The 26,000-nt window shown below is 21.7% G+C and overlaps 2 protein-coding genes across 16 annotated transcripts in view; both read right to left on the bottom strand.

Annotated features, from left to right (window-relative positions):
* LOC107993197 (uridine phosphorylase 1) overlaps positions 1-11,525 on the bottom strand; it is a 29,175-nt gene extending 17,650 nt beyond the window's left edge. The window contains exon 1 of the mRNA XM_017049502.3: positions 11,123-11,525. Coding sequence (XP_016904991.1) covers positions 11,123-11,157 — 35 coding nt within the window. The 5' untranslated portion in view covers positions 11,158-11,525. The remainder of the gene's footprint in view (positions 1-11,122) is intronic.
* An 818-nt stretch (positions 11,526-12,343) lies between these two features.
* Positions 12,344-26,000, bottom strand: part of LOC108002978 (guanine nucleotide-binding protein G(q) subunit alpha) — a 49,988-nt gene continuing 36,331 nt past the window's right edge. Inside the window, exons 2-11 of one of the 15 annotated variants that reach the window (XR_009830506.1) lie at positions 23,569-23,753; positions 23,318-23,472; positions 22,720-22,848; positions 21,996-22,124; positions 21,028-21,157; positions 20,772-20,925; positions 19,196-19,303; positions 18,222-18,329; positions 16,178-16,459; positions 12,344-16,048 (exon numbers count right to left, since the gene is read on the bottom strand). Coding sequence is in view for 10 of the 15 variants with exons in the window: in XM_062076995.1 (XP_061932979.1) it covers positions 16,377-16,459; positions 18,222-18,329; positions 19,196-19,303; positions 20,772-20,925; positions 21,028-21,157; positions 21,996-22,124; positions 22,720-22,848; positions 23,318-23,472; positions 23,569-23,753 (1,181 nt within the window). In the remaining 5 variants the exon portion in view is untranslated. Of the gene's footprint in view, positions 16,460-16,720; positions 17,860-18,221; positions 18,330-19,195; positions 19,304-20,771; positions 20,926-21,027; positions 21,158-21,995; positions 22,125-22,719; positions 22,849-23,317; positions 23,473-23,568; positions 23,754-26,000 lie in introns of those variants that run through there. The other 14 variants (XR_009830507.1, XM_062076995.1, XR_009830509.1 and 11 more) reach the window with 14 other exon arrangements.

Below are 26,000 nucleotides of genomic sequence, written 5' to 3'. Positions count from 1 at the left end.
TAATTATCAAACCATTTTTAATGCGTGATTCTTTCGGAATTATTGATAGTGATTGACTAATAGTTATGCGATAGAGAAATTTGATATTCTTCTTAACTACATTTAGTTATTCATGTGTTCACTGCATGCATCACAGATTTAAATCGATAAACATTCAATAATATATACATATAGAATATAGAGAATATATACATATTTATATATAAATTAGATATTACATTTATAATTCAGAAGTAAAAAACTATCATAATAATTTATAATATAAAAATAGATTTAATTTTATTTCAGAATGGAAAATTATTGTTAATATATTATAAAATATGAAAATTTTGTAAATATGTTAAATTAAACATATCTGATATGTTTGTATCTGATCCTGAAAATATTCCAAATTCAAATCTAGATTACACGTTGCAAATTTTGTAAATACATATTGTTTATAAATATAAAGATATCGCATTAATTATGATTTGAAAAAAAGGATTATATTTTTTGATAAAATGAATAACTCAATAATTTTAATAATAAAAATGATTCATACATACAATTCGTAAGAAAAAGAATTAATATTAATTGATTAAAATACTAATATATTTTTTAATTACTTTTAAAATAAGTATAAAAAGACAACAAAGAAATATTTTGAATATTCTTAAATCTCATTGTCAATCTTTATAATTAGTATCATATACTTATAAGTATTATATATATATTTATTAATTATTTTAATTAATTATTAATTAATTATTTTATTATTATAATTATTTTAAATGCATTGAATAAGTATATAGTATGTATTATATATGTACATATCTATCTTAAAAAAAAATTATTAAAATTATATTTTTATTTTTTCGATATTTTATAATTAAATACATAAAATATTTTATATAAATCTACAAAAAATGTTATTTTTTTTCTGAATTTCAAAAATATCCATTATCGTCATTCTTATTATTAAAAGAAAAAATAAGACAAGAAATATTATTACAGTAATTTATCGATTTTTTCCCAAGAAATTTATTATACTTTATTTCTAAGTAATTTATCGATAAAATAATTTTCTTAAGAAACTGAAAAGTAAGTAAACTATCAAACTAACAACATTTAATTCTAAACTAGAAGTAAATGTAAAACTTTTAATAACAATATTACTATATATATCACTAAATTTTTTTATTTCTTAAAATAAAATAAAACATGAAAATGAAGAAATTTTCTCTAATTTATACAATATAAATAACATAAAAATATATAAAAAATATAAAATATGTTTTTTATATAATCACGTGCATATAATCTATATTAACGTTGTCAACGTATGTACGTATAAACCAGTTTAACCTAAAACAAATCTTTTTTCAGAATTAAAATCTGTCAAACAAGAAACACTGATGTTACGTGCAAAGATTTAAGAATCTTGTGAAACATTTCTTTTTTTATCGGTATTCTGTTCTTAATTTATCTCTAATTGTGAACATATTTGGTGAATTAACGTCAATTAATGACACATTGTTTGCATTATATTCACAAAAAATTTATTAACAGTACTTGAAAAAAACTAATTGAAAAATATATATAATTCCAGTTTTAATATATTTATATATTTTTACAGTACTTTAAAATTTTATATCATTTTATATCATACATATTAATGAATGAAGTTGATTATTTCAAATTATTTTTAAGTATATCGATCTTTTTTTATTTCGATTAAATTATTAATTGTTAATTAGTAAAAAAAAAAATTTGTAATACATGTTCATATTTTATTGAGATTTTGTGGAGTTTAATAAAAATCATATTTTATATGATTTGATTGAAAAATAATTCAGCTATATTTATAATAATTCATTTACGTTATATTTTTAAAAATTAAAATAATCATTAAAAATAATTTCTCTTGAAAACAATACACCAATGAAGATTTTCTTATATCTTAAAGCAATGTTTTTTTTTTAAAAAAGTATTTGCTTGATCAATTATAAATATATATTTTTATTATATGTATCTTTTAGTATATTTCATTGAATATTTGAAATAATGATCTTATAAAAAAATAAAAAATCTCAAAGATCGCGAAATGATGAATAAGAAAAAGGAAAATACCATAAGTTCAAAGGAATATCCTAGAACCTATAATCATAAGTGTTATCTTTGCAAGTTTTCTTATAGCTAAAAATTCGTTAATAGATAATTTAGTGTAAAAAGATAATAATATTTATAATAGCGATAAATATCACTTGTGAACTAATTGAAATAAGTATATATTTGCAGTTTTAATCTTTATCTATTAATCTAATTTCAAGTAATCCATTTCACTTAATATTTTATTTCTGCAATTATTTATAAAAATATTGTGATTATTATATTATATATTATTATATATTGTGATTATTATATATTATAGAGGTTAGAATATTGTCAATATATTTGCTGATGTTTTTGGAAAGTTGATTCTAAAGACCAAAATAATCACGAAAATTGGTACACAAATCGATTGAGCCTCATTTATTATACTATATTTATAATATTATTATATTATAAATAATTTAAATGAAGCGAGACGGAAATAGAGATGGCGGTGTGTGTGCGTGCGTGCGTGCGCGCGCGTGTGTGTGTGTGTGTGAGAGAGAGAGAGAGAGAGAGAGAGAACTAATAAACTTATAATTAATATAATTATAATTATATTAAAAAAATTTATATTAAAAAAATATTTTTCATTAAACACAAAAACAAAGCTTGGCAAATAAAATCTTTAATTCTTTAAAAATTAATTTAAAATATTCTTATAGGATTGGCTAAATTTATGTCTCTTAAATTTCTTGAAATATAAGGAAAATTTAATATAAAGAAAGATTTTCATTAAATATAGATAATTTACTATTATGTTTACTTTTGATTCTTAATACAGAATTATGGATATTAAACATAATAATAATAATAATAATAATAATAATAATAATAAAATTATATATATATATATTGTAGTAAATAATGTAATAATATAATCTTTAAAACTTTAGATATCTTAGCGAGATGTATTTATATTTTGAAACATTATGTTATCGATTTGTCTATCAATTGTCTGGTCAGTGATCCAGATTCAAGTTTACTCAACATATTTTTAAGATATACTATTTGTTTAATGTCTCGTGAATATAAAAAATGAAATCAAAAGTATTTAGATTCAATAAACTTGTTGTTTTACAGATCTGGAAAATGGTACAATTAAACGTAAAATTATACAAATATCCTTTAATATAATATTTTATAGGGAGAAGATAACTAATTTTTTTTAATTTATTTATTGTAATTTATAATGCTATTATAATTTATTTATTATGTTTAATTTTAAATTTAATATCCAAAGTTAAATTTAATATTATCTATATTATTTATCTATATTAATATCTATATTAATCATTCATCACTAAAATAATTAAAATTCTTTGCAATTTTAAATAAAAATTAAAACATAAAATATTAAAATATTAAAATATTAAATAATTTTACGATCATAATAATGAATTTAAATGTTATTTTACAAAGTAAACTTTCTGCACAATAAGTTGCACGAAGATTATTTTAATTTTAATCGATAACGTTATCATTTAGAAGAGTGCCATATGTATACCATCAATGATATATGTAATCATTGACAAGGTCTGTGATACATGTTTCAATTGCAAAATATTTTATATCGATAATTGCTATCAATAAATATATATATTTTTCACTTTTTTCAATAATTCTTTTAATATACAACATAATAATACAATAATAAATTTCTTTGAATTACAGTTGTATTATTTTGTTAAAAATGATACAAACAAAAAAAATTCAATACTAGAAAGATTAAAGTAAGATCAATAAAATTAATCATTTTTTATTTATACATTATAATGAGATTATTAATGAAAATAAAAAGAAGAGCTTTCAAAATATTTTTCATTAATGGATATTTTTTGCTTCTGCAATTACAAAAAATTTATAAACATATATTTAAGTAAAATTTATTTTGGTTTTTTGGTTATTTTATGATTTTTAAAAAATCAAATAAGTAAGTTATTATAAAAATCAATAAATTAAATAAATAAATTATTATAATCATAATTTCAGAATATTAATATATATTAGATTTATATTGTGTTTTTAATTCTGATTCAATGAGAAAAAATAAAATAATTCATTGATAATAATATATATAGATACAATTCACTAATAAATAATTAAAATCGATTATATTGAAAAATAAAATTGTTACTATAAAAAATTATTGAAATAAATTTCAATCAGTGATTCCGAAATTAAGAACAACTTGAAAAAAAAAATAAATTCTTTATAATTTTTTTTAATTTTATTCTATTATCTATAGTTATTCTGAGATTTCCTTACTTAAAAAAAATTAATTTCTTATACTTTTTCATTATCCAATATATTAATTATCTATACTTTCTATTTTAAAAATTATATTTTCGTTTAATTTAATATATTTAATTCAATTAATTCAACTAATTTCTATAAATAAATTTTTATTTAGCGTTTTATAAAATATTATTTATTCGAATAAATTTAATTATATTTATGTAAAATAAATTTTTTTAAATTTTTAATAAAAAATATATTAGAATAATAGAATATCCGTAAAGAGGAAATTTTAAATAATATTTGGATTCTATTGTAGTAAACATACTGATATATTATTTGATTTGCTTTGTATAAATGTATATGTTTTTCCAAGTGTGATTTTACGCTTCTAGATATGCTTTTTTCTCAGTTGCAAAGCATTCCTATTTTGTGAGAAATATAAAGAATGAAAAAAAGAATGTGTGAAAATAACTGTTTTTATCAAACGAAATACTGTTTCATGTTTATTTTGAAAAAAATATATACACTATTCATATCTAAAAGAATAACATAAGTTCACATGATACTTCTTTTTTTGTTAAATACTTTTTACTTAAGTATACCAAATTATCTTCCAACTTAAAATTCATAATATTATTTGATAAGATAAATTTTAATTAATTTTACTTAAGATATATATGTTATGTAATATATTAAGTTATTCGTTCTTTTATTAAGTTAAGTATATGCATATACATCATCTATATATATGTATACCTATGTATTTTTGTTCTTGTTCAGAATTATACTAGGGTTGGCGTGCTGCTTGTTTCATCGATAATTTCTATCCTACATGAACAGTTTCTATTTATTCTCTGCTGGAGGTCGATTAACATTTAAAGTAAAAGTCCAACTTTATATAACATTATCACCTTTAATACATACAATAATATATTTCAATACTTTTATTTTCATATTTGATAATGAAATATATATAATATATATGTATATATATATTTATACACAAAATGTTTTTATTTTTTTAATATCTTTTGATTATATTTTATATTTATATTTTATATTTACTTATAATTAAGTACAATAAAATAATTAGAGAAGAAATAATTAAAATAATTAAATAATTATATTTTGGTATTAAAATTTTATTGCAAAAAATACGAAATATAATTAAACAAGAAAAGAGAATGAGATAAGTGTAATAGAAATATATACATAAAGATACATCTATAGAGAATTCTTATGAAGCCAATAAATAAGCGAATGTTGTGTCTAAATGATAACACAATCAAGGTATACGAGATAATATCAATTGCAGAAAAGATAACAAAATTGTTAGTAGTTCTTTGAAAATCAAGAGAACAACGTGTAGAATTTTTTCGCAAAAATTCTTTTCTTCTGTAAAATCCTCGTTTAGATAAAAGAGCAGTTGAAAACAACTTGTGAAAATTTTTTGAAAAGAGAATTTAAAATAAAACACAATTTAGAATAAAACCTCTTGTTGATTACTCGAGTTCGATGCTTCTTAGTCTTTCTCTGAATCCGATAAATCATATTTAAGAGTACAACGACAATAAAAATTTATTCTACTTTTCCTTTTCTTTTCATATTTTTAATCAATCTTCAGGAAAAAATTATTACAAATTCAGGTACATTACATACAACAATATAAAGTGAAAAACAAAATTATATAAATATAAAAGAAATATATAATCATAATTATATTATTGTTTTTTTTTTTTTAGTTTTCTATTTGACATATCAAATTTCAATACTAAGAAATTAATAGAAATGATTAATATAAGAACAAATGATATTCTATTCAGTATTACTAACTTTTATTCGTTCGTATAGATTACCTTGTACTTATTCTGCTTGTGGAAAGACAACAGAAAGTGAAAATCAATAAGGTTCAGTGAAATCACCATAAAATACTTAAGACTTTCTATTCAGATAGAAAACGATTGTTCGAATACACAAAGAGAATATTTTGGATACTTTTTATTTGAAATAAAATAATAAATGGAAAAAATAATTATTTCAAATAGAATAAAAAATAAATTTATTTGAAACGAATTTATTTACAAATAAATTCTAAAATATTTATTTGTAAAATGTTTGATTATTTTAAGTAATCAAATAATAAAATTCTTCTTAGATACAGATTTTGTTTTAGATTAAAAGAGCATAAAAAAGTAATTAAACTTAAATAACATGGAAAATGAATTTTAAGAGTAGATTCCACGTAGAAAAATTATTCTATCTTTATATTTTTGTTGTCACATCAAATAAAAATAGTTAAAATAAAATTATTATTTCGAATATTATTTAAAATAATAAATAACATTCAATCTTAATTCATATGTATTTCTCTTTATTTTACAATTCATTTCTCATGCGCTAAAAATATAAATATTTTTCAAATCTAATTTTTTCATATAATTTCTAAAACAAAGCACTTTTCAAATCGGATTATATCTCATCCTTTCAAAACACAATGAGATAATTCTGACATTCTATCCTCGTCGTCATAGAAACCGAAGAATCAGACACATCAAGGGTGCGGCCAGTAGGTATACATTCATGGCAAACAATGCGAAACAAAATTTTAAATAGAGATATTTGTTTATGATGGAAAATATAGAAATTATCATTTATGGCAATTGAAATATTTAACGAAAACTATTTTTGTCAATATTTTATTTTTTTTTCTTTTCAATAGAGCAAAAATATATATTATAATATTTATGCATTTTTTTTAAACAATTTCAATGTTACATTGCATAACTACAATGATTACTTGCAATTATATTGCAGAAAATTTAAATAAATCATAATATTTTCATTTTCATAATTTATAATTTGTAAATTAAATTAAAAAAATCTATAAACAAAATATTTCTATGTATTAATATGATTAATATTCAATTTTTTATTAAATTGTAGAGTTGATTTCTTTCTCATTGATATTATCATTGATTTATTATGTTATTATTACATTTAAAAATCTAGGAAAATGATGATAAGCGATAACATAAAAATCTTGCTAACAAGAACGTAAAAATAACTCTAACTTGACAAAATAGATTTTAAGAAAAATATTTTAATGTTATTAGATAATTTTAGGTAATTTTTATTAAGCAATTTTTTATAAATCTACATAGATATAATTCGATTAGTTTAAATTCAATAATATTATTTTTAATTGTCTTTGATATTTATTTATTAATAAATAAATATTAAATATAATAATTAAATATACGTATTGATTTTTCTTGTGCGCTGTAACAGATTCACGATAGTTATAAATATCCTTGATGTGTGACATAATTTATAAAATTAAGCAGAAATTTTCTAGATATTCTACATAATTAATTATTAATTATTTTAAGAGTATTATTATATAATATAATTATTTTACGGAAATACTATACTAATTAAATTTATTTTGCGGTATATAAATTTATATTATATGATATATTATATAATATATACACATATATTTATATAAATTTACATTGCAATTATAATTAAATTTGAAGTTTGTATTTATTAAATTATTGCAGATAAAATGTTCGAATTTTTAATGAATTAAGTCAAATTTTGATTAATATTATTTTTAATAAAATAATATTAATTAATATTAAAATGCTTGAAATGTCGTTAATTAAAAATTGTAAATTTTTTAATATTTAACTCTAAATAATAATAATTTTTAACAATACTATTTTTGTTTTTCAATTAATTAAAAAATTCTATTATCGTGTACGTATAATAAAAAATATTAAAAAGCAAATTATAATTCATATTTCATCATATTTATAATCATATTCATATTATAATTCATATTATAATCTTTTATAATATGTGAACAAGATTCTTTACGTAACTCTAAAGTTCTTGAATAAAATGGAATCTTGTTGAATGATATAAGTTTGATACATGCATTGTCTATATCCTGCAACATATTAAAACATGCAACCTTCTTTTATTTTTAGCACAATTTATGCAATTTAAATATCTCGAAAAAATTAAAATTCAATTCTTATTTATATCCAATAGATTTTTAATTAAGAAATTATATTTAAAATTAAAAAATTGAAAATATTTAAAATAATGATATTTGTGTAAAAGAAAAAAGCACTTGAAAAATTGTAACGTAATTAAACAATTTATTAAAAATTTAATTTAGAAACACATTATATTTTCTATAAACAAAGTTTCGTTTTAATTATTATTATTAAACAGATAATAATGATTCATTTTTTTATCAATAAATTATGTATTTGAAATTCAAACACATTTAAAATTTTTAGGGCACATTTTTAAGATAAATCTATATACATTTATAAAAAAATTAGATCGATTTTAATTTTAAAAATCGATATCTATCAAATTAACAAAAATGCTATTTGTGAAATAACATTTAATACATCGCATTTTGTAATTTCAAAAAGAAAGATATATTCAAAAGCATAAAATACTAGTAAAAAAATATCTATATCGGATATAGAAATCGTATTTATTAAATATCTTAATACATATATAATTAATTAATTGTATTCGTGTTTTAATATCATTGGATAATTCTAATTTGTTAAAATGTAAAAATGAATTTTATATAATATATTATTTATATAAAAAAAATGATGAATTGTAAATGAATTGACTTTTGAATTGTTACATAAAAATTTTAAAATGTAATTATTAACTAACGTAAATAATATTTTAAACAGTATGTACTATATTAATTTTTTTGTGTTGATGCATATATATATAATTAATATTAATACAAATTATTCAAAATCTTTTTTTTTTCTTTTTTTAAATTTATTCTTCTTTTTAAATTAAGAATTAATTAAGAATTAAATAATTTCACATAATGTAATTAGTTATATCTAGTAAAATGATTAAATAAATATATTAAAAATTATAAAATAAGAATATATTCAATATTGTTTTAGTAATATAAAATTATATAATAAGATTAAAAAATTTTAAACTAAGGATTCTAATTATTTATCAAATATTAAATATAATAATATCAAAATAATTCAATAGAAAAAAACCAATTTCCTATAAACTTTTATAATATGAAAAATAAATATATTTTAAGAAAAATAATTTCAATGTAAAAACATAAAATTTTAATTTTTAAACAAAATATTTTGAAACAATAGATTTTAAAGCAAAATCTATTTTGTAATTAATATTAGAACATTTTTTAAGATTTATTATTCTATCAAATCTTTTTATTTTGTTAAACACTTTAAATAATGTTATTATCACATAAATTATATAATTAAATTTTCTTAAATTCAATAAAATACGATAATCATGTTAAAGATATTAAATTTTGAAAACAGAAAATTTATTTATATAATCATATAATTATTTATATAATCATATATATATTGAATACAAATACAAAAAGGCATTAATGTATATTTCATGTAAAAATTTTACTAATTAGAATTCAATTATTTTTAAATTAGAATCTAAAAATATTTATTGATTATATTGTTAAAATTTGCATAAAAAAATTAGATTTCTTAATAGGAAAATCGATATAAAAAATTATTTATATGTAAAAGCATTGTATTAAAGTATTAAAAAATTGTTTAGGTGCAACTTTACTAGTCATTTAATAATGAAAAGCATATTTTATAAAATTCAAAATAAATTAATTAAAATTTAAAAACAGTCAAATTATTTAATAATTATATAATTAATTAATTAGTCTAAATAATTTTTATGTTATTCTTTTCACAATTTAATCAAACGAATACATGGATAAAATAACTTGAGGAAAAGAATCACGACACATGCATGCTATTACAATACATGGTTATATCACATCGATCGTCCATTTCGTTGCTGACCATTGATAGCTAAAATATATATATATATGAACATGAATTCAAATATTTCTTTTATCTTTCTTTTAATCCAATAATGATTTAATCCAAAAATTTTTTAATATATTTCAATGTAAACAAATAATAAGTATATTTTATTAGTATAAATTTCATTTTGCACATATTTTATTTTTTCTATTTAAATTCAATTATACATGCTATTATCTTATAAATTTACACATATAATTTATTTATTATATATATTTTTATATATACAATTTAATATTTTATTTTTTCTTATTTATTTTGACGATATTTTTTATCCATAAAATTAAATTTTAACTTTTTCACTTTATATTAAAAATCAATATTTTATAAATTATTTCTTATTTTTTATTAAATATCAATTTATTTTTATATAAAATCAAAGAAAGATTATAAAAACAGAATAGAATTTTAAGAATTTTAATTGTATTTATACTATTGAAAAAATTTATCGTATGTATCAAACAATAAAAGAAATATTGACATCACGAATAAAAACACATAACTTTTTAGTATATTGTATCATTATTTACATCATAAATTATATTTTCGAAAAAAACTCGATTTTCGAATCACATGTTTTCGCAATTATACACTTGTAGCTTCTATAACAATCTCATAAAGTTTCATAGGAAACAATCATGTAAATTATTAAAACTGTTATTATAAACAACCTATCATTAACAATTATTGTAATGTTACTTTTCACGCATGGAAAATTGTTCATTATCTCACAAAATTTTGCGCATAGCCAAGCCCTTTTTTGCAAATTGAACCAAAGGGAGGAAACACTCTCGTGGAGACGAAACTTAAATGTAGAAAATGTGATTACAAATGACAGAAACACTCACTCGTCAATTTCCTCCTCTTCTAGCAGAAGACTCATCTTTTCACTGCGTGATTTTATTCACTATACAAGTACAATCCAGTGACAAAGCTTGACTCTCTCTACTGTAGGGGTGTAGTCCTTTCGATGATCCTCCGCAGGATTATACTTGTATAAACGATACCACGATCATATACATACGTTGCGCGCGCGCGCTTTCTCTTCACCGCATCAGACATTCTTTTCACAGTACATTCTCGCCTTAATTCAACGGCATGTTTGGAAATGCGCCGCTAGGCGACCCATTTTCTCATTGGTCTACGTTTTACAACAGTCTTGTGCGCGAATTATAAATTTTTCTATAAGAATCTAATATTATTTTGGTTTAAATTCATAATTCATTATGTATTTTTCATAATAAAATTTATACAATATAATAGAACATAAATTATAAATATATATGTAAATTATAAATAAAAAATGAATTATTTAAATTTCGGTTATACAAGCTAAGTGAATATATATATTTAAGCTATTTAAATTAGTATATCTAAAAATGTTTACATTTTCGAAAATGCATTCTGCATTTAGTTTGGTATATTCACAAATTTAGTTATTATTTTATGATTATTCGAAAAACTGCTTATCTAAGATTTTTTTCTCAATTAATTCGGATAATCAACTATTGTATAAAATATTACAATGAAATATACTTGTTAATGTATTTTTTATATTATAATAATATTATAACAATAGAAATGAATTTTTTAAATAATAAAATAAAAATTTCGATTTTACGATCATTGAATTACATTAACAAATTATATTAACAAATATATATTTTTTAATGTTTAAATATTTTCTTTCTTAATTTTATTTCATTAAAATAATTATCAAAATAAAACAAAGAATATATATCAATATAACAAATTAATTGTACATAAATTTTATTTCACAAATTCATGTAAAAATGATAATATAAATTCCATGTTTACATTTTTAAACGAAAATATATATATTTTTTAAATAAAATTATATACATATATTGCTTTTGTATATATATATTTTTATAAAAACTATTACATAAACAAAATATAACTGAAAATAAAGTACTTTTTTTATTAAAAGCCATAATTAAACATAACTCACAAAATAGCATGAACAGGATCAAGGATTATTATTATATTCAAGGATTACTATCTTTTGAGGTAAATATACGAGGTAAATGCGGTATCATGCATTGATATTACTGTCACAAACTGCGTTTATTTTTATCATTAATGTATATTATTTATTATAAATAAGTTAGAAACATTGATTTCATTTTGGGCTTGGTAGGTGTTTACATTTTATACACACAGAAAGAATACCCAACATATTATGCTTTCAGAAAAATGTATACTTTTGACAAAAAATGATTTACAAATGAACTATAGCCACAAATTTGCGTGTCACTCGTTCGTTCTCGAATCAGGCGAAAGAAAGCCTGTTCGTCTCAACCAAATTTTTATCTTTTGTTAAAATGTCTCACGCATGCTGTGTATACATATCATACAACTAACAAGAGAACTTCAGTGGTTGATACATGTTAATTTTTTAATAAAATTTTGCACAAATGTCCATTAAAGGTTTAAGAATTTAATTTTCGTTTATGTTCATTTTTTAATTTAAGAGAAAATTCTCTTTATCCGAGTCACTCCTTTTATTTTAGTATTTATAAAATAAATCAACAATTTTATCGTAAACGACAAAAGATATAAAAAAATATTTAATAAAATGTATCGCTTTTCGTGATTCATAAATCTACAAAAAAATTTTTGATTATTTAAAATATAGAGATTTAATAATTCATGATATGAATATTCGAAAATGATCTTTATAAGTGAATGAAAATATTGATTTTCCAATATTTTATTATATTGCCAGATAGAAAGATAAATACATATCGAATTTTTTTAAAAAAAAGTACATATAATTTCGCATAGAATAACGAAATTTATAATTTACCGAGAAAAATAAAAAAATAAAAAAATATTCATGAAATAAATGTGATGATTGTAATTCTATTACAATAATTGAATAATTATAATTTAAAAAAAATAATAATAATTAAAATTGAATATTAATATCATGCATTGATATTACTATATTAAAATATATTCAATACCAACAAAAATGATTTCAAGTCAGAGCTTCTGGCCGAACATTATTTATACGACAATTAAAAAACATTCATCCTATTGAAACGAAGAATTGCTTTCATCTTTTTATACAGTTTTAAAGAAAGTAAATAGTTAATTCGAATTAAATTGAAATCTGCTAAATAATTAACTTATAATCTTATTTTTTTATTTTAAAACTTAATTTTTTAAAATTATTTAAAAATTTTATTTTAAATGAAGAATCTTTAAGTATATATTATATGCTAGATTTATGAAATAAATATTGCTTACAAAAACACTTATAAAATCTTATTTCTGATAGAAAGGAAGTAAAGTTTTTCTCGCGATATTAAAGAAGACAACAGGAAGACTACACAGTCTTTTAATGTTTTTAGTTTTTAAATATGGAAGAATTGTGAAAATTTTTTTGGAACGAGTTATTTTATTAAATCATGATGTTATTTTACATCAAAAAAAACAATATTATAAAACTGCAATGTCTTAGAACTCTCCTTGATTAAATTTCAGAATTTGTTTAAACATATAAAAGTAAACATATATAGAAGAATCTTTGTCTTAGTATGAAAATTTAATAAATTATATTATATTTTACAAAATAGGGTAGGAAAATTTAACGGTAATGTAATATATACGAAGAATTAGCTAATTTCGTTGTGCATTATATATGAAATATTTATATTTCAAGTACTTTTTAAAGAATTTCACTATTATAATAATTATATCGAATAAATTTTCTTCAATCTTTAATATAATTTATTTATTATAATATCTCGATCATGTTTCCCATTGTGCTTCCTATTATAATATTTATTACATATATATTATAGAAAGAGTACAAAATAAATAAACTTCATTATATTATGATAAATTAATCTTATGGTTATATAATATTATGAAAAATATATGAAAAAATTATATGAATTAATAACTAATATAGAAAATATTAAATTTTAAAATAAAAATTTAAAATAATAATTTTAAATAATAATAATACATAGAATAATTACAATAATTGTATATTTAATATTAAATTTATAATGAATAGATTTTCATTTACAAAAAAAATTAAAATTTTTCAAAAAAAAAAAAAAATTCTTTCAAAAAAATGTTTGCAAAAATTTATAAGTTTTATGAAATGGTATAATTTATATACATATAATTTATATTTTGTTAATATCTTTTGTCGTTTATAGTTTATAAGTACTTAAATAAAAGAGATAATTTGAATAAAGGATTGATTTCTTCCTTAAAGTAAAAAATAGCACAAATAAATTATAGCTAGATTCTTAGATAAGTTTAATGAACACTTATGCAAAGTTTCATCAAAATTAGCCTGTATTAGTCGCCGATATTCCCTTGTAAATTACATTCTCTCATTTTCACTTTCTCTTTCTTTTTCTCTCTCACTCATTCAATCTATCTCTCTCTTTCTTTTTCTTTCTTTCACTTTTACTATCATTTTTTCTCAGTTTGAGAGAATACACATTTATTTCCTCTTTTTCATTGTCATTCATTCTTTTTAATTACACACTCTCACTGAAAACCAAGCAGTATTATTATTATTATTAATATTATTATTAATATTATTATTATTAATATTATTAATTATTATTATTATTACTATTATTATTCAATATTATTTGTTATTATCTCTTAATATTATATTTTATTCAATGTATTTATATATTTTTTCTTTCATATAAACTCAATGTTTCAACCAAAGTAGGTATGACATATGCTGCCCAGTGTGCGTGCAGTGTTAGTAACATCAGGGTTAGACATTCAGATTATGCATATCTAAATGTCACACCCTAATTCACTAATTTGACTAACACTGTAAAGTTTATTGTGCAAGTATTCTCTAGGTTTATGCAAAGCAGTTTCTATCACCTTTATATAAATGTTCTTTCCTTAGAACATTAAAAGATGACACAAATAGCAATTTATTGAACCATTAGAGAATACAAGCAGTGGGCAGCGCGCTAGCCAGCATGAGCGAGCGCAGGCAGTGAGCAGTTCATACATACACTGTAATGTGGATACAATGTGAACTAGGGCCATATGTTCTTAAACCATGTCCCTAGCTACACAATGCTGTGTCAATAAGCGAGGGCTGGATGAAAGGAAAAGTATCATGATAAGACTTTTACGTCGTTTGTAACTTGCAGGATTATAATTGTATGGTATGAGATCGCAGCCCTCACATTCCGTACACAGCCTATGGAGAAAAAAGACAGCAGAAGAATCTGCGACCTTTCAGCTCCTAATTATCTAAAATCACATCAAACAGATGTTTTCTAATAATTTTTTAATATTGAAGGGTGGTAAAGTTTCCTTCTTGTTGGTTTTATGTTGCTTCTTTCAATGCTAACCTATTTTTCATTTTATATATTATATATAACAATATTTATACGATGAATTATGAATTTGAGTCACATGCAGAAAAAATTTTTACTTGCTTCTGGCACAGATAAAAAAACACTTTGGCTTTTTGCATCTAAGAAGGGACTGCAATAAAAACACCACACTAGTAAATGGCACTAGAATTGCTCTCACTTGTGTCACTGACTATTTGTGATTAAAAAGTATTTGTCCTTCTTCTCTTCAGTTTCTTGCTGAGATCTCTCGATTTGAGATGAACACTTGGACAGACATTGTATCGCATGGCTGCACTCTATCTTATATGTTTATTTATGTGTTGCTCGTGGTATCATTATATAAAAATTAGACGATTACGCAGTCAGCCAGGCATGATTGACTAAACTAATCTATAAAAAGGTAATAAATTCAACAAATAGAGTATGAAACTAAATCAATTTGTTGGTATTGACAGTGAGAAGGTTAGGAAAGAACGTATAACGCTCAGATTTAGGTCCATATTTGTTCATCGCTGTTACCTCCGTTATAAATTTTACTAATCAATAGTTGGTACACTTGTAATGGAGCAGCGACAATGTTGATGGCACCATAAATTACTGTTCATTTTCTGCTTTTTTCGTCTCTTCTCCATTTCTAACTTAACAGAGTTCACACTGATATCTTGGTCAGGGTATAAGAAAAATTCTTAAGTCCATCCTGAATTTTATGTATTGCCATCTAAACTAGATTATATTCCTTTAAGTTTAATTGTAGAATGGTGTCTTTCACTGCTGCAAATACAAATCTGATGTTTTCTGTATCTGTAAGAGAAAACAGAATTAACATATATAACTTCTTTTAATCAATAAGAAATATGACTAATGAATTAAATAAACAAAAAATATTGCTAATCATTTTTTTATGAAGATTTTTTTTGTAAATGTTAAAATTTTCCATAATTAATATTTTTTATTGAATAAGAATAACAATACACTGAACTTACCTTTAAATTAATAATAAGCTGACGTTGATAGACATGCACATGCAATTTTTTTTAATGTATAAAAAAGTATATAATATAATTCATATTATAAGAATCATTTATTAAATTTTACATTAAATGAAATAGTTATATTGTTTAATGATATATTTAAATTAAATAACTGAAGCACATAAATTTATAACAATGTTTATCAATATCATAATTATTAATTGAACATAATAAATTATAGAAGTTACAAGTTACAATTAATTACAGAGGTCTTATAAAAGTATATATAAAAGAACAGAAAGTTATATGTAATGCAATAGTTCAATTATCATATACCATTAAAGAACAAAGTAGATTATACATTTCCACAAATATATTATTATTGTATACACTTAATTATCTTTTGTTATAAACAAATTAATAAATTAAATTATTATTAAAAGAATTCATAAAATTATTAGCATTTTTCAGAATAAAATAAATTTCCCTTTAATTAAATTTAAAAAGAAATTATAAGCAAACATTCAAATTATAATCATGCAAATAAATATAATTCATATAATCCAAGCATTAAAATTTTGTGCAAAGCATTATATTTCTTCCAATAATATTAAAAGTGACACTTATACATTAAAATTAATTTGTTAAAAAATTGTTTTAATTTTTGTTTTCTATATGTTTTACATGATTAAAATATTTATTATTTTAAAATTCTTTTAAATTTTTTTATTAAATAAATAAAAATACTTTCTTTTTACTGAAATAATATAATAGTTTAATTATTAAAACTTTACTTGATTTATATTAATAAATTTGATAATACTGATAAATATATAAATTATTTTTATATTTATTTATGAATATTTATATACGATTATATTACTTATATGCAAATATATTTTTTATTGCATTTCATTTTTTTAATTATAATTGAATAATATAATAAAATAACTTATGTATGAGTAATATTATATAGGAAACAGACTGGCAGTTTTAAAATTTACTACACAGAAAATATTACTCTATTTTCAGTTTTGATTTACCAATACTTAGTCAAATACAATCATTTCGTAAAAAATCTACGTATATATTTTCAATAAAAGAAAGAAATTTTATACATAAATGCAAAACATTGTTCATAATCACATTAAGCAAGATTGAATTCTTTAAGTGCAGTTTGCATAATTGTATCTTTAACAGCACAAAATACAAGCTTGATGTTTTCCGTGTCTGATGTATAATCCCATAAATGCAGCATGCAATAAATAAACCACATATTGTTATAACTATTAATTTTAAATATAGAAAATCAATCTAATTTTGAAAATAAATATTTACATTATTTTTAAATAATAATATATATTCACAAAATATAATTCTTACAAATTAATAATAAAAAATTTTTAAATTTTATCAATTTCTTATATACATTACAACATTATAAAAATAGATTGATTTTCTTGTAATAAATAAATATTAGAATAAAAATTACGCACCTGATATATGCTGAAGAATATAGGCAACATGCAAATTATCTTACACAACGTTAGAAAGCAAAAATAAATAAATATTATCAACTACTAGCAGCCTACCTGTGGCACACGTAAAATGTGAATATATAATCTTCTCAATATCAGGATTCAAGTCGACAAACATCTGTAAAATGAATTCTCTAGCAGGTATGGCATCTCTTTGTGGGCCTGTGAAATATATAAGCAAGCATACGAATTGAATTTACTTCTATTTTTAATTAAATAATATATTATTATCATTTTTTCCCAATTAAATTATCAGTGGGATATTACTTTAGCATTAGAATAAAATCAATTCAAATAATTAGTATTAATGACAAAATTACAAGATTTATCTATCTACAATAAAATATTTATTTTAAAAAAACATATAAAATATAATATAATATAACTTAAAAATATAATTAAAGATTTAAAAAAAATTAAATATAGAAATTAAAAATTATGTTTTCATATAAAAATAAAAAAGACAATTTTTTCAAATATAAAACTATTTTTAAATTCATTTTATCTTTTTTACTGAACCAATTTAAATTTAAATTCAATAAATAGGAAGGATAAATTATTTAATTAGTTCTATCTTATTAACTTTCAAAGAAACCTTTTAAAAGTTTTACCAATCAGATAAATGTCTTATGTAAGTTTAATATATGTTTTCATTTTGTCAGCTTAATAATGTTATAGTATATTACATAATATCTTAATTATATACTTTTGGTAAAAAATTAAAGAATATTTATATAAAATGTTTAGATAATTAATTATAAAATAAATAAATTTACCTAAAGGAAAAATTAAATCTAATGATTTATTTATATAAATTTTGTTTTTATATATTTCTAAAAAATTGTATTATTTATTATTGATAAAATGAATAATATTGAAATATGAAAAATAGCTGTTCTATAATACGGAAAGGGTTAAGCTTTAAAAATACAGTTACGATTTTATAATTTATAGTTACTGGCTTGATGTAGAAAATTGTCTACAAAACATCTACAATTTTTGCCAGGATGCGTTATACTTAAACCGACCTGTCGCACACGTGAAGTGAGAGTAGCACATGCGGTCAGGATCAGGATTCGAACTAAGATACACCTGTAAGATGAATTCCCTGGCTGGTACAGCTTGCTGTTTAGGGCCTATACCATAAAACTTATTCATTTACTAACAATCAATTGAATAATATATTCCAAAGCAATATGAAATAATTATAAATCTGATCCTCTAAACATTTATTGACAATTCATCCTAAGGTGTTTTTCAAAATTTAATATTTTGTAATATTTAAAGGGATATAGATACCTTTTATATATAATTCTGTATTATTTTATAATGAGTGTTAGATAAAAAGTCATCATTTTATCACTTTTAACAAATATAAATTATAATATTGAATTAATTCATAAAAATATAAAAAAATATATTTAATAAATATTTTTTTATCCAAATGCATAAATATATATATAAGAAATATTATTACAAGTAAGAAAAATTTTATTAGTATAAATATAATATTCAAAAAATATATATTTTATAAAATATTTTATTAATAAGTTATTTTATTAATAATATATTACCCCCTAATTTCTTCATATTCTTAATAAATTTTTATTTTTTATTTTATTTAGGAAAATTTAGATCAAATAAATTTTTTGAAACAAAAAAATAATTCAAGATTTAAGTTGTTTTTAAAAATTAAATATTATCGTATTTACAAAAACTTTTTCAATATTAGTTCCTTAAATTTTTCAATATAAAGTTCCTCAAATTACGTTCATTTTTCCGAGATTTATTCAAAAAATAATATTATAAAGTGTTAATAAATATTATTAATACTTTTAATATTATTTGTCTTATAATTATCTAATTTTTTTAATTTGTATCAAAAAATGATTGTATCTTTTGAATTATTAATAGAATATGACGTAAAATTCATGATCATAATTAAAAATATTTTATATGTAATAATATAATACTTTGTATGTATAATAATGTAATTGTTTCAATTTTTGTTAATTTAATTTGTATATGTAAATTTGTAAATCTTATTTATATAAAATGCAAATATATTAACTATAATTAGTTATACAACTTCTTCGATGATTATTTATTATCGATGCATAAGATAATATTTATTTGCATAATGCAAAAAAGTACGTGAAAACTAGCAATTTTCATTAATTGTTAAGTTTTGAAATATATTTCTATAATATTTTCTATTAAAAATTATTTTCTGAGTCAACTAATAAATTTTTATTTACTGTGATACATCTAGTATTTCACAAATAGATCGCGGATGTTTATGCAAATTTAAATTTTTGTGAATTGTAAATACAATTATTAAAAATATAAATATTAAAATAAATATCTGTTTCATTAAATAAAAATAAATAAATATTTGTTTTATTAAATATATTTATAAGATATAAGAAAAATATTTTAGATATTTTCTATCTTTAATTTATATTATTTTAAATATTTTATAATTTTTTTTATATTATAAGCATTCTTTAGATTTTTGGATATTTTCCATAAATATCCGCAATTTATTCATGAATCTAAATTATTAATGATTTTCAAAAAGAAATATTAATGTTATATACCTACCATTATATTCTGGGAAATAGTCAACAAGGTGAGAATACATAATCTTTTCTTCGAGCAAATCTTTCTTGTTTAGGAAAAGAATAACAGAGGACTGTTGGAACCAAGGATATGTAATAATTGTTTTGAACAATGCCTTACTTTCTTCCATTCGATTCTGAAAAATAATAATAATAATAATAATTTATATCATATTAATAATTTCATTGTCCATAAAAATACAGAAAATAAAAAATAAATTTTTAATAATAATATTTACCTCATTTTCTGACTCAAACAAAATTTGATCATATTCACTTAAAGCTACTAAAAAGATAATAGAAGTAACATTTTCGAAACAATGAATCCACTTCCTTCTTTCTGATCTCTGTCCACCGACGTCTACCATCCTATAAAATAAATATTATTTTTATAATATTATTCAAAATTTAATCTTATAAATATATATATTTATATATATTTATATATTGCTACATATTAATAAAAATAAATTCTATTTTTATTTTTATCAATTATTAAATACAATTTATAAATTCTATTTTCAAATACCATAATTAATATTATTGACATAATTATTAATTAAAATATTTACAAAAATATACTTTATGAACATAAATTGCATGAAAAAACATGCAAACGATAAGCTGTTTCAAGCAAATGAAAGATAGAAATTGAAAAAGAAAAGAAAAAAAGAAAAAATCAATATAATATATATTAAGAAAACATAATTTTATTCTTTTAAAAAAATATATTTTTATAATTACTCACCTTGTAAACGTATTCTAAGATACAGATATTATTATTTATATCTACTACTATTATTATACGTTACATTATTATTATTATAATTATTTTCTACTGTTATTTTAATTACCTTAGTACATCTAAAATATTCTGAATATGTTTTACGATATTCGTGTAATAATTTTACGTATAAAAGAATGTCAATACCATTACAATAGATTACAGTAACTTAAAAAAATATATAGTAATCGAAAAAATATTAAACAAAAAGAAGCGATTTTTAATACAATATATTAAAAAAAATATATGTATATATATGTATATAAGATAATACGAATAAAATAAACCAATTTTCTATTTTTTTAGAAACACACAGATATTTTTCATACTGATCCACATACTCCAAGTTAGTGTAATATTAAATTAGTAAAGTATACATACTTCTAAACGTATAGTGAAGTTTCAAATAATGTGTGTTAGTACCTAAATATGATGGAGTCCAGATCAAACGGATATTCTATAATGCCAGTAGTAGGAGCTCGAGCCCGAAGAATGTCTTGTTCAGTAGGAAGGAAGTCAGGCTTTTCAATACGGTCTAGGTCACTAAGATAACTGCAAAATAAACGAAGCCACAGTCTGATAGTGCATGCCATGCATGTATTAAAGGTGATTATGAGGAGAGGGATATCGCAAAACAGCTCACACATGCTCGTTGTCCCTGCCTGTAAGAATTTTCGAATATTGCAAAGTTCATTGATTTATTCTTACAGTTTTATGACATCTAACCGATAACGGGACAATTTACATTATTTTCCGCATTGTTATTCCGCGCGTTACCCCTATCGTTACATGAAATGGAGAGAAGGACGTGTATTATTCTTTATTTCAAGAAGGAAACAAAACTTCTTGTAAATAATAAAAATACACAATGTATAAATATCTTATTCCAATTACAAATACACGAAAGAGGTTTGAATCTGATTTTTGAGGTTAAGGTAAGTCATAAAACCAGAGGGATCAATAGAACTCGCGAAACATCATCGACAAAGGAAAAGAAAACGTAACAAATGATGGATTTCAATGTACAAATGTGAAATCGATGAGTCACAACGCATGCAGCCACGATGCAGAAAGAGTCCAATGTAGTATAAGTAGTAAATCACAGGCACAGGCAGCGTCTTCCTTTCTTTGCATTGGCGAGACATACCTAAATCGAATTTCTTCCAAGTCAAAGGGATATTCAATTATACCAGTAGTGGGTACTCTCACGCGAAGAATGTCCTGTTCTGTTGGGAGGTAGTCTGGTGCTGCGACTCGATCTATCTCCAATAGGTAACTGAAACATTATGCTCTCAATACCTGGTACGGCGAGAAATCGAGCATTCTCAAATCATAATCGCTCGGTAGACAAATATCGGGTAAACCAAAATCATACGTGTATGACACACACTTACGCAAGTACCTATGATGAATCGAGAATTGTCAACTTGCTTAATAGAAATTTATCAAGGAACAATTCGAGCAAATATTTTTAATAAAATTTTTAAAAGAAACAATTTAATTTTATGCAATTATATTCTCAATTACTTAATTGTATTGTCTCGCATCAAACCTGTACTCTTCTTGGCGTAATCGCGTTTGAGAATTGGTTTAGCTGTGCATTTGTGAGAAATTATTAATTGAACGATGGCATCGAGTAGTATGAGGTGGGGAAAAAAAAAAAAAAAAAGAGATACGCTCTCCTCAGGACAAAATAATAATGATGCGTATAACGAAGAAGATACGAAGAAATGCACAATACTTACTATTTAGCGGAATCTGTGAGCTGATATTCTCGCCTGCGGTCATAACACTCCTGGATACCACCGTCTGCCCATAAATCTTTAATTGCCTCTACGTATGGGCTTTCAAACGTTGTAACCGTTTCGAAGTCCACGCTTCGCACAAGTTCTGCTTTTTCCTACGATCGGATGGGAAGAACACACACGTTGCACTCCAGTACCATAATTAAACACGGCAAAAAAAGGGAGCCAGGGTCACTGTTAAAAATACTCACTATATTCGAAGATTCGGTGTACTGGATCTTGAGGAGGTCCATCGCTCGGATCATGGACTGCATGGCCATGAAAATGTTTTGGTATACGAGTTTGATGAACCCCCTCTTGTCATCATCCGAGTAACCAGACCCGTGGATGATTCTCATCTGTTTAATGAAGGTGGATTTGCCGGATTCACCAGTACCTGTAACAAATTATTCGTTAATTATTAACGAGTCAATTATTGTCCAGCTAGTTGATGTTTTTTTATTATTCATTTTAAGTTTAAAATAAAATATTTCTGTTTTTCGTTTTTCATGTGCAAAAATAATTTTGTTATATTATATGGACAATATTGTTTTATTATTACAGATACAACGTAAAATATACTTCAGACCTGCCATTTTATGCTTTTGTTTATTTGATTTTATATCGATGATTCACGAGTTTCTTTTTATACGTATTTTTCTAGTTTTACTTATAAAAATTAATAAAACGTTATACTGCATCAGATATAATAACTAATAAATAGAAATTGAAAAACTTATATCGATATATTATGAAATATATAAATATTCAAATAATTTAGTAAATGTTATATGTAGTGTTAGAAAGACCATTTTGTTTATTTAATAATAATCTATTTAAAATAAAATTTTATATTATATAAATTTTTATAGATTATGATTGAATGATATTAATTAATAGTAAAATTAATTAATTTTTTCAAATCTATTATTAAATTCATTGTTTACGTAGACAAAAGAATAATAATATGAGTAACTGATTGTAAAGTTCGTCAATTTCAATAGACCAACGATAGTAGTTAAAATAACATACTCATATATAAATGGCATTTAAGAGTTAACACGTAAATTTAATTATGCATTTGCCATTATACCTCGTCAATTGTATAAACCGCATTAAATCAGAAACTAATAATTTCAAATATCATTGGTACTTTCTCGATCAAAGAACGGAGAAAGTAGCAATTGTAACAAAGCGTTTCGCATTCGATAATTAATACACCGATCCAATTAATTCGTTTCCGTCTCTATCTTCAGAAAGAGAAACAACTGAAAAATAGATAATATTGAACCGGCATATTTCTATATTGAAGCCGCTCCAATGACAAATATCGTATTACATTATCGTATTGTTAATACAATACGCTCGAACCGTCTACAAACATTACGAGTTATTAACGATTGCGTAACGTGGTTCGTTGGATTGCATATTAATATTTGCATTTGAATGATCCGTTGCTTGGTTCGTAAAAACAAGCAGAGTTCTTGTGAGAACACGTGGACTGAAAAGCCGGGCGAAAATGATTTCGAGGCAATAGCGAATATTGAAAGCCGAATCGACGTTGGAGCGTGCTAGAATTGGCCGACCTCCACCGACCTCCATATCTTTCGTTCGACAATTTCCGTACAGCGGCCGACGCACGCCTCGTGCTTTTCCGGGTCGCCAACGGAAGGATACGAACATCTACGACGAAAAACGAAGCGTCCAACCTGAAATGGGAAACGATACCAACAACAGGAACTACACCAACCCTTTTTTTCGGCATCCTCTTTCATCTTACTCTTCTCAAATTAGGAAATTTAATATAATTGCAATTAAAAATTGAATTGTTTTTTTAATAGAATTATAGCAACATATAACTGTATTTCATGTTCGTGATTCTAATTAAAATTTTTTAAATATTATATATATATATTCAATTTATAATTTTTTTTTATAAAAAATTGTAATTAAATACATAAACATTATTAGTTTTTTTTCATAATTCAATTTGACAAACAAAATTATTTCTAAATGTTATAAAATTTAATAGAAAATTAAATTAAAAAAATAATAAAAAAAATGTCTTTTTGGGCATTAGTGATAATATAAATATTTTAATAAATATATGTGAAATGACACGTAAATTCTCATAAAACAAAAGAAAAATTTGACATATCTTAAAAATTTCGTGAGAATTATGGAAATTAATTAATATAAACTTTACGAGTCAAATTTTCGCCGTTATGATTCTTGAATTTCGCAATGAATTTGATAACCACGTGATAAATCATTATAAACTAACACTATTTTTTGTCACAACTAGTATCATTTCTTTCCTTCTTTATTGCTAATAATAACGCCGACATTAAATAGGTTGCAAGTCGATTAATTCGACCCTTATCGGATCATACGCTCGGAAGTGTGCAAATTAATTTTTTCCGCAACGAACTACTCGAGGTATTTAATCAACCATAAGTGAACTGTTCAATTTGATAATCCATAAAATTCCTTTCATCACTCTTATCACAAGTTTGTAAGAAAGCTATTCTCACGTCCCTACTTTTCTTACCTCGCTTCACTTTATTTCTTTCTCCAACAATAAGTTGCACCTACCTATTTAACTTTCTAGAAACATTTTTTCGATTTCATTATCAAGTATTTC

Source organism: Apis cerana, linkage group LG7 (assembly GCF_029169275.1).
Source record: "Apis cerana isolate GH-2021 linkage group LG7, AcerK_1.0, whole genome shotgun sequence".
Classification (NCBI taxonomy): Eukaryota; Metazoa; Arthropoda; class Insecta; order Hymenoptera; family Apidae; genus Apis; species Apis cerana.
Note: the sequence above shows the minus strand (reverse complement) of the source record. Positions and strands in the feature narration are given on the sequence as shown.